This window comes from Patella vulgata, chromosome 4 (genome assembly GCF_932274485.2).
Source record: "Patella vulgata chromosome 4, xgPatVulg1.2, whole genome shotgun sequence".
Taxonomy (NCBI): Eukaryota; Metazoa; Mollusca; class Gastropoda; family Patellidae; genus Patella; species Patella vulgata.
Window position 1 is genome coordinate 23,625,130 of NC_065882.2, and position 12,458 is coordinate 23,637,587.

At 33.5% G+C, this 12,458-nt stretch overlaps 1 protein-coding gene across 8 annotated transcripts in view; it reads left to right on the forward strand.

Annotated features, from left to right (window-relative positions):
- Window positions 1-1,699: 1,699 nt before the first annotated feature.
- Window positions 1,700-12,458, forward strand: part of LOC126819765 (protein unc-13 homolog B) — a 124,796-nt gene continuing 114,037 nt past the window's right edge. For all 8 annotated transcript variants that reach the window (XM_056100330.1, XM_056100331.1, XM_056100332.1 and 5 more), the window contains exons 1-2: window positions 1,700-1,843; window positions 2,056-2,085. In XM_056100330.1, the coding sequence (XP_055956305.1) occupies window positions 1,822-1,843; window positions 2,056-2,085 (52 nt within the window). In that variant the 5' untranslated portion in view covers window positions 1,700-1,821. The remainder of the gene's footprint in view (window positions 1,844-2,055; window positions 2,086-12,458) is intronic.

Here is a 12,458-nt window from a genome sequence, read left to right on the forward strand (position 1 = left end):
TATGAAATTATCGCTTTAACAGTTGAAAATATCGGTGATAATCTTCCGTTTTAATTTCATATTTGTGTTTATATACATAAATTATCTTCAATTACATCTGGCATCCCATATAAACAATTAAAATAGTTTAACCAAGTAAATGTTCGACTATATTTACGTAACCGAGAAATAGAGAAATAATCGGGACGTTTTCATTGGATATTGAGTTTACTTGGCTTTAACACCGACTACAAATTATATTTCCATACGCGCCACCTCCAAGTATGTGTTGACCCAGAGTGTTCGACGGCCCCGCCCCCTCCCCTTGTCAGTGGTAAGGATAAACATGTAATCGTTCCGATTAGACAAAAACACGAGGTGTAAAAGAACCCATAAAACTTGGAATCTGATGAAGAGTAAGCCGAAACACAACTGTCAGGACAAAATTCCCTTCATTGTACACAATGCATGGCGTATGACCGCCCTCATTTGCTCATTTGGTATAGAAAATAATGACTTATACATAAATTTGGACATGTCCTAGGTTAAAAGTGTTGAAAACCGTATAATTTTTGCAACCGAAATCCCACTCTCCGACGTGAATTCCAATCATCTAATCAGACTGTTGCAACTGCATTCTCAAATGCCCGAAAAATGTCGCACAGAGTAACTCCAGGCAAAATATTTTAATTTATAGTCAATTCAGTATAAATTCGCGGTATTCAATTAAAAGAAAGTAAAATTAGTGTTCTAATAGATTTCGAGCACTTTATTTTGTCAATTTTTTTCACTTTATCCGTCTGCCCGAAGAGTCAGATTGTCCGACAGTTAGGGAGGCAGCTGCCCTCCTGGCTAGTACGCCTATGATTAGTCTTTGAATTTGCTTAACTCACGGGCTAGATCCTAATTTAGGATTTTCCGGGAAATATAGCCTCGGATCCCTATCTAAATATAGAAATCTCAATATAAATCTTTGTGAACACATAATATCTTAAATAACACGAACAAAACAAAGTTATGTTAGATGTTACGATATATTTAAAAATAAAATGATTTAGAACTTTTAATGTTGGATGTCCTGTTTCTCACGAGTGATAAAACATAATACATCTTCTAAGGTTTCATACGTTAATAAATGTATTTGATGTGCATGACAACACGTGTCTTTTGCGTATAAACTAAGCATTGTTGTTCGTTTAAAATTAAGCTGAAACATACTGAAATTTGAGGTTTCGAATTAACTGAATTACAATTAAAAGGCACCCAAGCAGGTTAAATTTAAACATTGCAGATGCAAATGCTCTATACATTATCACAATTAATAACGCGTGAAAGATTTTTTCACTCTTACGAGCCCGTGTGATATTAAAAATTCCAAACAATAAGCAATTATATGTGATCCACGCTTAAATATTTATGATAATATTTGATTTGTGTTAATAAAACAAAACTTATTCACAACTAACCCCATGTTAACTCTTAAGACCTGCGTCAATGAAATATCGATTTTGTAAAATGTGTGATGCCTAGATTATAAATGTCTTAACAATTATGTTTTCTCCGAAAATAAATAAAAAACAACAAATGGACAAATTTGTGTCAGTATTTACATTAAATCAAGTCATGGTTTGTTTCGGTTAAATGGTTCCGAAGAAATACTTTATAGGGTTGTTAATATTAATGAGTACGCTGATCCCACTACGTCACAAACTATCAAAGATGGCGGCTCGGCTGACTCAGTGCGAAGGAGTTGTTATCATAGTTGAAGGATAAATACCCTATACAAATACAGCTGAAATGATCACATGGAAATTATTAGTGTTGGATAAACTACCATAAAATATGTCCTTGCTTTGTGTCTGTGGTAAGTCAGTTTTGGAGTAAATATGCGTTTGACAGTAGAGAGTATACGAATAACGGTAAAATCGCCGTCTCGCTATTTCCATGGTACCGATATAGGAAGGTAGTTTTCAACATTTACTTCCATATACGGAAGAATATGTCTTATTCTTTTTTACCCTATATGGATTTCTAGCTTAATTATTCCTAATTGTGTGTATTGTTTGTTTATTTCAGTGAAGAAGGCAAGATTAATCGGCAATGAAGGTAAGCAAAGCTTTCATAATATGGATTCCGAATACGTGCGACAATAATTAACCAACACTGTGGGAAAATTCTGTCTGTTGTTACTACTGGTACTATGAATGTGGAATACACATAGCGATAGTTTTCGTATTGGAATTTTAAGCGTGCTTACGGTAGACTGGTATGTACATGTACTCAGTGCTTCTTGCGTGATATTCTTATTCATTACCATAAAAATATGGCCAGCTTTGACATTTACAAAATAAAATATAGATATGTTTACTTACATGTATGGATGCATTATCATAATCAAAATATGCATTATAAGTCTGTGTGTTAATATGTCAGAACATATCTCATGATAATTCAGATATTGCCCAATATCATTGTCACATAGATATTCTATGTAATATTACCTTGTCATTTGGCAACAGTGTGAGATTATGACACATAAATGTGGGTACTATACTTGATATTCAATAACTTTCATTGACTGAATTAGTGAATAACAAATCAAATAGATCTCTTTTCACATCAATTATTGAAATAACTAGTTATGGACTATGTAATTACACAGATGGTTGACAAAATATAGTATATCACATTTCTTATTTCATTTAATCATTACATTAATGTGAGAAATTTGTTAAAGGATAAAATTTGAATACAAAATGAATTTTATTCATTAAATTGATTATTTTAAGTTTTTCCTAGATACTAGATGCAAATCTGAATTATTGTTAGGGTGCTACAGTGGCTCTGTGAGTAATAAAGACCAGCCTCAGAAATCCAAGAGGGGAGTTGGATGGCCGAATGGTTAGCATGTGCGCTCTACATGTATATCATAAGGTCTGTCATTGAGTCAACTGGCGTGGTTCCCCCGGTTGTACGTGACAAGGAGTAGGGTCGCCTGTCCAACCTCGTGGGTTTTCTATCGGTCCTCCAGTTTCCTCCCACTGCTAAAGACCCCTACGCGCAAGCGAATTATTGAAATAAAAAATTCAACCATGTGTTAGTCACAAAATGACCTAGTTTGTGTCGAGTGGAGGTTAAACCACAAACCACATCTCTCTCTCTCTCTCACACACACACACAAATCCGAGTGTCCTGCTTTCAATTGTGTGACCGAAAAGTACCTCAGGATTTTCTTGCCGGGTTTTCCTCTCTCAGTGGAGCATGACAAAGGGCCAAGCAAGGAACAGTGTTTAGTCAATAATATGAAATGAAAAACTGAGGTCCAATGCATCTTGGCGTGCACATGTCATGAATTAACCCTTGGGAGTTCTGCCTATCTTCATTACCCTTGTTGACACAGAACAGATCACTTGGACTTAAAGCTCATTTCATTTCTTAATTTTTAAAAAGAATATTGTATGTTACTTCTGTCAATCTTTGTTTTGTTTAGTTTATATTTATTTACAAGTGCATTTAGTAATATGCATTGTTTATTACCGGTGCATTTAGTAATACATGTATGCACTAAACCACTACCTGTAAGTTCACATAGCACATAATTTGTTGTACATGTATATTTTATATTCAATTTTTTACATGTTCTTTGAAGAGATTTGATCAAATTTCACACTGCTAGGCTTGAGAAGTAAGTCCAAATTAGATTGGCTTGTCAATTCATCGATGATATATAGTAAAATTTATATGCATTATAGTTGACAGAGGTTTTCAATCATGTAAAATTCACAGAAAATTCTTTGATCTAAATTGGCCAGTTCTCTGATTTTTATAATTGAGCACAGACTCATTGAAAAAATGATGCATGAAATCCCAGATTTATTTTTAATGAATAAAATTGGTTAATTTAAGGAAGGAGACCCTTGCCCTTTTTATTTGAAGAAAGGCAAATTTTCAGCTTTCAGTTTCCATTTGATGTTGATCATAAATTAAAACAAGTGAACAGTGAGGCTGATGTCTCACACCGAAATCCCAAAATAAATAGATGACACATATTAATTAATAGCATATTTAATCAAACTGATTATCTATGATTAGTCTAAGCATAAAATGTTCACGATCAAACTCAGTCAGGTTTCATCACTCTCCATCAGTTAAAATCAAAGTAATCTTGTCCTAAAGCATAGACCAATGAAATTGCTTTGAGACAATGTAATTAGGCTTCTTTAAATGAGAAAAAAACCATGGAAGAAATTAAAAACAATTTGAAGTATTAAACATACATTATGCTAGAGCTAAATCTGGCTATTACAGGTCTTTCTTTAGGCCTGAAATGTTATCTAAATTATTAATTAGACATTAATTAACTCTCGATGTCATTGCTAGCCTGCGATATTTACTGGATTGGAATCCAATCTGCTGCTCAATGCTCATTGATGATTAAATCTAAAAATGGATAATCAAGACTCTGTTTTTTATCGTACCAACTTTAGTAATGATGCTCGAAGCCAGGCCTAAAAAACAGTCGCAAAAATCTCGGTTCAGACTCAGAGTGGATCAATTTGACTGAGATTTTCAGCAAATTTCCTTTGCATTATCTAGTTTTTAACTATTATAGTGAGAACTGCCAGTTCTTTATCTAATCTCCCATAATGTATCTTTAATAAAGTTTATTTTCATATATACATGTATGCTCTTAAAGATGCCCTGCATTGGCCGAGAAAGTTTTCGGGATTTTCAGTCGTAATTTCCCCTTGTCACAATGTCAGTGCGCATGGACAGAGGGCCTGACAAGGACAGCTGACTGGTTGTTTGGATGCGATGGAAACCGAGGTCTAGTGTATACATTGGCATGCACGTAAAAGATCCCTTGGCAGTTGGAATTTGATATAAGAGTAGGCCAAAGTGCCTCTGCCCGGGCAAAATTCCCCTCATAGCACACTGTATGGCGTATGCCCGTCGTCATTAGCCCAGTCAGAACAGAACAGTAGGACGTTAAACCCCATTTCATTTCTCTTAAAGATGTAACATTCAAAATAGATAATGCAAAATGAATGTATTGAAAATTTCATTCAAATTCTTTATTCTGAACGAAGTTATTACTCTTTGGAGTTTTGACAATATGTGGCATTGATTGTTTAGTACTGTGACAACGGTACTTGTTAATTAAGCCTTAGTCGCTCTTCTCCATTTTTAAATTAAATCATTAAATGCTCAAAGCTTTCTAATCTACTTAATTGGAGCCATTCGATGACCTAGAGAGTTGATTATGGGCTTGCCATGTTAAGAATGTTTAAATAATAGTTTATATAACATTTGAAGCCAAAATAAAGACCTGCAATAGGTAGATTTAGCGCTTACATAATGCGACCTTTCTAGATCAACAGCAAATGGAAATGTTACTTAGTCCCCAAATTTTTTACTTAATTTTTCGACACAATAGAATATATATTTTATATACCGGTATAGTGGTTGCTGGTTTTAACAATATACATGTAAATGTATAGAAGATTTCACGCTTGATTTACCTTGTAGATGTAATTTAATTCCTTAAAGAAAACAGATATGGTTGGTTTTTTGTGCATCTTTAATCTAAAGCAATTTTTTTCAAATGATTTTTTGTTACAAATTTGCTACAGATTTCCCATACAGTGTACAATAACACATACATGTAGTACTATGGAAGATATCCTTTGTTTACCCAGTGTAATTAAAGATGAAAATTAAAAAATGTAATAATCGTGTCTTTAATTACATGTACATATGCTTTTGTATTCTTCAAATACAAGTATGTCAATGTCAAACCAATTAGTACAATTAGCACCCTCTTTTACTTTTTTGTCTTTTAAATTCATAGAAATAACTTATAGAAGATCAAAGTGTCTCTGACAGATGTTCACTATTGTAATGTCCTACACTTCCTTGTATGTACATGTAGCTAATCATTCTAATCTACAAACCTGCCAATTCCATTTGATAATACTTGCACATCATATAAGTGCACCTGTGCATACACATGCTGTACATGTGAGCATTGATAAAAGATTAGGCACACCCATCTAAAAAATATGGTTGTTGTTTAATTTTCTGTGTTAAAGGAGGAAACCCACATATACTTTAGAGACCGTAACTGGTTAATTGTTTGTGAAAGACTTTCAGAAACCTTTAATATATAGTCCTGTACTACTACATACATGTATACATGTTGCTGTATCTCTGTGGAACGTTTCTGCATAAATTATACTGGTACTAAAATGTTAGTTTGTTTTTTACATTAAAAAAGAGAATAGGACTGGTCTGTTTGTTAATTTTATTTTAAAAAAATAGTGATTACTCCATCAAAGTAATTTCATGAGAGTTCAGATTTGCAGTTTGTCATTGAAGGTTAAGAATACATAAGAAAACACAAGGCATTGCAACAAAATAAAATGAAGCTATGCACATGTTACAGTCCTTTAAAAATTCCAAGAAGATGTATACATGTACTGATAATTAACTCCAAGCTGTTATACATGTGCATGTGTGATGTATCTATTTTGCTGCAAGATTATAGGTACATGTATTCAGTTTTTATACGCCCACATTGAAATGTGATTGTATATTGTGGTCGCCCCCGTTCGTTCATCCTTCCAGCATCCACAATTGTTTGTGGACGCTCTATGAGCCAAAGTTAATAATCGATTGACTTTAAATTTAAACACAGTGTTTAAGATCATGATACGAAAAAGCCTATTGATTTTCAACAATTTCCAATAATTACTACCAGAGTTTTGGCCCTTGATCACTCTAAAAATTCTTGTGGACGCTCTGGAGGCTAAAGTTAATATCCATTGACTTTAAATTTATACACAGTGTTTAAAGTCATGAGATGAAGAAGCCTGTTGATTTTCAACAAATTGTGATAATTACTGTGGACGTTCTAGATGCTTAAGTTGATATCTGATTGACTTTATAACTAATACAGTGTTTAAGGTTGTGAAACAAAGAAGCCTATCAATTTTCAACAATTTCCAGTGATTATGGCAATAGATATTAAATGTTTTGTATGCTAAATGCTAGAATAGGGCAGAACTAGAAGTCAAATGAGTTGTTATTCATAATCAGATTTGAGTGTGTTGTAAATGTTTCCATTTCTGATTTACCAGTCTTCCTAAAATGCAAAAAAAATGTTGATTAATGGAATGTAGTGTATTGGTATAAAAATTACTGAAGTTGATCAATCCATTTGAAATTTACATCAGATTCTATTAATTTCACACTGTCACCCTATTGCCTCTAACAAATATTTGATCTGAACCAAAAGAGCCAATATCAATAAACTCAATTTATTTGCTTTAATCTAACATTTTCACTAACACTTTCTAGCACTTCTTTGTCACCCGTCTTTTAAAGAAAGCGGGAGATTATTAAAATGGGTCTGTCCGTCTGTCTGTCGTCCATCACACTTTTTGGGACAAACAATAACTCTCCTTCGAATTGATCTAGAATGTTCAAACTTGGTGTAGGTGTTTATTAGGTGATGTTCGAAGATAAGCGTTTTCTGCTTAGGGTAAGCAGAGACATGCAATATGAGTGGTAGATGCTTTGGGACACGATAACTTTGGTTGTAATTAAGTGAAAATGATGTGTAGTTTCATCACATCAATACCTTGGCTAAGTTCGATAATGAGCATTTGCAACTTAGGGTAAGCAGAGCGATAAACAATTTGATTGGTCGAGACTTTGGAGCTAGACAACTTTGATCCTAATTGGGTGATAGTGGTGAAATATGTGTATTGTTTCGTTAATCTTTACCTTAAGTTTAATGCTGAGCATAGTAGATACTTAAGTTTGATTGGTCAAGACTTTGGAACAGAATAACTCTCCTTCTAGTTGAGGTAGATGTAGGATGTTCAAACTTGGCGTAGGTGTCTATTAGGTGAATGCATTGACAGAGTTTGATCATGCACATTATCACCAAGGCAGATAAGCAATATGATTGGTTGAGACTTTGGAACACGATAACTTTGGTTCTAATTGGGTAAGAATAATGAAACTCCTAGCATAGATTCATTATATCAATACCATGACTAAGTTCAATGATGAGAATTTTCTGCTTACCTGAAAGTGATAGGCAATTTGATTGCTCAAGACTTTGGAACAAAACAGCTTGATGTAGATGTTCATTTTTGTATAGATTTAACACAGCCCCTGTTAAAGTCAGGGGTCTTCAAAAGCTGATATTGTTATTGCCATTATCAGTACATGTATGTCAGTGTAGTTCTCCATTTGCGTTTGTCACTTCCGATTGTTGAAACCTTCATTACGCATCTATCGTAACAATGATTTCTGTGTTAAAATCATAATTGGAACGTGTTTAACTAGTTCTATCACATATGTGATTATGACTGACACCAATATTGACCTCTTTAAGTAATATATTGATATTGTACGAGTGCGATAGCACGAGGGCAATATCTAAATATTACGCAATATCTTGCACGAGACCATTAAACAACTTAAAATACAGACACTAACCAGTATGTGCATTTCAATGAAATACGTCGCGCGGGTCCAATATTGCAACCAGTATAAATAATGTATGCTTGGCACATTGCCAGTACCATTATTTGAAATAATGGTACACCAACATCAAAAGATGATGTCACATCTGTATTTTAAAATCATTTATTATTAGATCTATCCAGTTAAGGCAGACTTACATGTAGTTGACATGTAAACACACCCATATGGTTTTGGTAGACCCTAAGGAGGAAAGACTGAATAAACAGACATTCATACATGTGAATTACGAAAGGATTTCTCGCTATCTAATTTACACATATGAGCAATTTTGTTCATTTATCAGACCACTGATTTTAGTTATAGCAAAGTTCTGGAACATTGTCCATCTTAATGATATATCACACACAAATAATTATCAAGAATCAATATGGCTGCTTGACCAACTGAATGTCAAACTTTGTATATACATATATGTGAGTAAGAAATGACTTAGTAATAAACTTGGATGTATAAGTCAGATCTTCGTTCAACTCTGATAAAATCGTTTGGACCATTTGATACTGCACGGTTTTCTTATTAAATTTCTGTGCGTAAGTCCGATTTCCCAAGTTGGATCTTTGCTCAACTCAGATCAAAATGTTTGGTCCATTTGATCTAATTCCGGCTTTTTTCCTTTGCCTAAGTCGGATTGGCAGTATGTTCAGAATTTGACGGTTTCGTCCCGATGGTCTAAATCGCGGTTAGGTATTCCATGCACAGAGCCCCAAAATACTTTCCTCTATAATTTTGACTAAAATTTGATGCGACGCAATAATAGAATTTTCCCGGAAAATTTGGAACTCGGTGTCTGCTGTACGAGACACTTTCCAGGAAAATTTAGGACATTCTTCAAGGATGGCGACAAAACGGAAGTTATCTACTTGCACCAAAACGGAAGTTATCTACTCGCACATACGAATAAAATCTTGAAATGTTCCTTTGAATCAATTATTATCCAGCTCTTGCAGTTTATTTCTAATCAAGCTAAGATTGAATTTCGATCTTTGGCTAACTCAGATCTTCGCTTAACTCAGATAAAATTGGTCAGTCCACTTAGTTCCGACTTATGCGAAATTTACTGTATATCAGATAACAGGTATGGTTAATTGTTTTGATTGCTTTACTAAGGTCTCATGCTGACTAATCATGACAAGATGACAAGTGTTTAACAATCAAATATTTTCACTCATGGTTTTGATGAGTTGACAATAAAACAATTAACCATAATCTATATGTAGCAATGGTAATGTTGTGCTTATTGTGATTGTAACCATTGCTTTAGGAATACAGCACATGTACATGTATAACATGTTTTCATCAAAAACAAAAAAAAATTGACTATAGAGAATTAACATGTACAGTGCACTCTGTCACATCCGACCTCTGATCACTCCGGCACTCTGTCACATCCGACACCATTTTCATGTCCCGATTTATTTCCTTATTACTTCAGCCAAAAAATCTCTGGGTAATTTGACCTCTGTACGTTCCGGATTACGACATCAATCAGCCGTCCCGTCATACGATTTTCATTGAATCGACACCGTATAATCCGGCCTTCAATCGGTGGGTGTGAAGCAAACACTTACCGATCAATTATCCGTGAGATTAAAACTGAATGGGTGTGAAGCCACAAAAGATTAACAGTTCTGTCAGTCCCGACGACAGGGGTGGTGTGAGTAGAACTGTGATGTAATTAAACACGGCGAACTGCAGGTTTCGGCTGCATGTTGGATGAGATATTTATATATCCAGTCGATTGTCACTATTTTGGGGATTGAGAGAATTCAATTCCGGAACGTACAATCGAGTTCGATCAACTAAAGACGGCGAAGGAGATAAATTAACGACAGACTTGACCTATTCAAACTGTCTACGCATGTTAAATGAAATAAAAATTAATGTAATACAATTTTGAATGTACAGAAAGGTTTATCATTTTTAAAGTGACTAACATTCTGGTGATTCAAAGTTCTATGTTCGAAGCTACATTATAATAATACTTCCGGTTTTCGAAGTTACAATATTTCGGGTTTTGAGAAAACTGGGTATTCCGACACTCTGCGTAATCCGACATATTGTAACGATCCCGTACGATGTCGGATGTGACAGAGTGCACTGTAGTTATCCTTGATACAGGATACAGTTTCTTTAATCATGCACATGCTTAAATTAAAATCTTAATGGTTTAGTCATTAGTGTATTTTAAAGTTATCATTCTCTGTGAGAGTCTTTCTATTTGCCATTTACATGTAATTCACTGTCTCCCTCTCATACAAAGACTAGTTTGCCTCTTCAATTCATCTTGTTTCATGGCTTGAAGCAAGTGTTCACAGAGACATCTAAATGACCTTTTACATCATGTTGTGCAATAATTGCAACTTTAATCTCTCTCAGACGTATTAAAACCATAAAAATTAAGATTATGGAAGAAATAGGAAATTGATTTTAGGAATAAGAAGAATAATGTTTATTGATTGTTGGATAGAATTCCGATGCCAAAAAGACATCATCTAAGAAAGTGGAGAAAATGATGAGATTAAGGTGGTAGATTTTTACATGTTCACTTCATTAGACTGATTGCTATCTTCCAGGAAATTCTCACGTTTCTTTCAATCATGTAATTACAAACTAAGATCTTTTACTTAGTGAATAGAGAAAAAAACTGAAGTACTTCCTTTATGAAAAAAGCTTATTGTTTCAGTTGCATTATCCTATGAATGTAAAATTGCTGTTGGTTTTTATATTGAACTGATAAATAGGAGACTATATTTTTACCCCTGCCTGTCAGACTATTTGTCTGTTCAACAATTTTGTTTGTTGCAGGATGGGGTTGAATTCAAATATGAAAAAGAAATTGCAGAAATTTATTAAAAGCAATTCTTCAACTTATGATCTGTCCATGATTATCCAGAGAGTGATGTTGTTTTGTGTGCAGAATCTTGTGGCAATGCTTGAGAGTAAATTTCACAAGAACATGCAATGCTGAAGGAGTCTTAATTCAAAATTTACCAAACAGATATCTTTTCACATATTTTTATTAACCCTAGATTTACATGTACTATAACCGTCTTGATTAGCCCAGTCAGAACAGAACAGTAGGACGTTAAACCCCATTTCATTTCATTTCATTTCACATGTAGATGTACTATAAAAGATTCCATTTTTTCACTATTTGATTTTTCTTGTTTTGCCCAGTTAGAGGTAAGTTGCAATAATTTAATTTGATGAAACAATCTACGATGTCGGTAACATGATATTATAATCTTTTTAGTTTCCATGGTTATAGGTAGAGTTACAGTACTTAATTTAAAATATTTTGTGGACAAACAAATAATACTGGGATTAATGTTTTATTAATTCAATCAGATTCTGTCTGTTTGATGATATACAAGACTTTTATTATTTTGCTTTTACATGTATGTGTTATAATGCATTAGTGCTTTGTTTGGTACCTTAATAGTTTTTGATTTGATGTGATTTGACTATACAGTTTCATAGTGTATGTTCATAATTAGATTGTATGCAAAATTTGAGACAAATCTGCTGAATTATCGTTTAGATAAAAATGTTTTAACTGTCAATTTACCAATTATACAAATCTTTTAGTGGCTTCCAATGAATTAAAAATACTCTTATTCAAAATTCTTTACTTTTTTAAAATCAGTACTTGTAGATTAATGATATTGATGAAAGGGATAATGCCTTTATAAATTCATATTTAATCTGTCATTTCCAAATCACTTACCAGTATACATGTATGTACATTGTACTTAATTTATTTGTAAAATTTTTGTAAGTTGTGATAACTTAGACAAAAGATTGATTTAAGAGAGAAGTTGAAAAACAATCACATACGCATGTAAAACCATAGTTTTAGTCCAATTTTGATGAAACTTAAAATTGTAAGTTTATATTCTACAAAAATGCTCAATGACGCT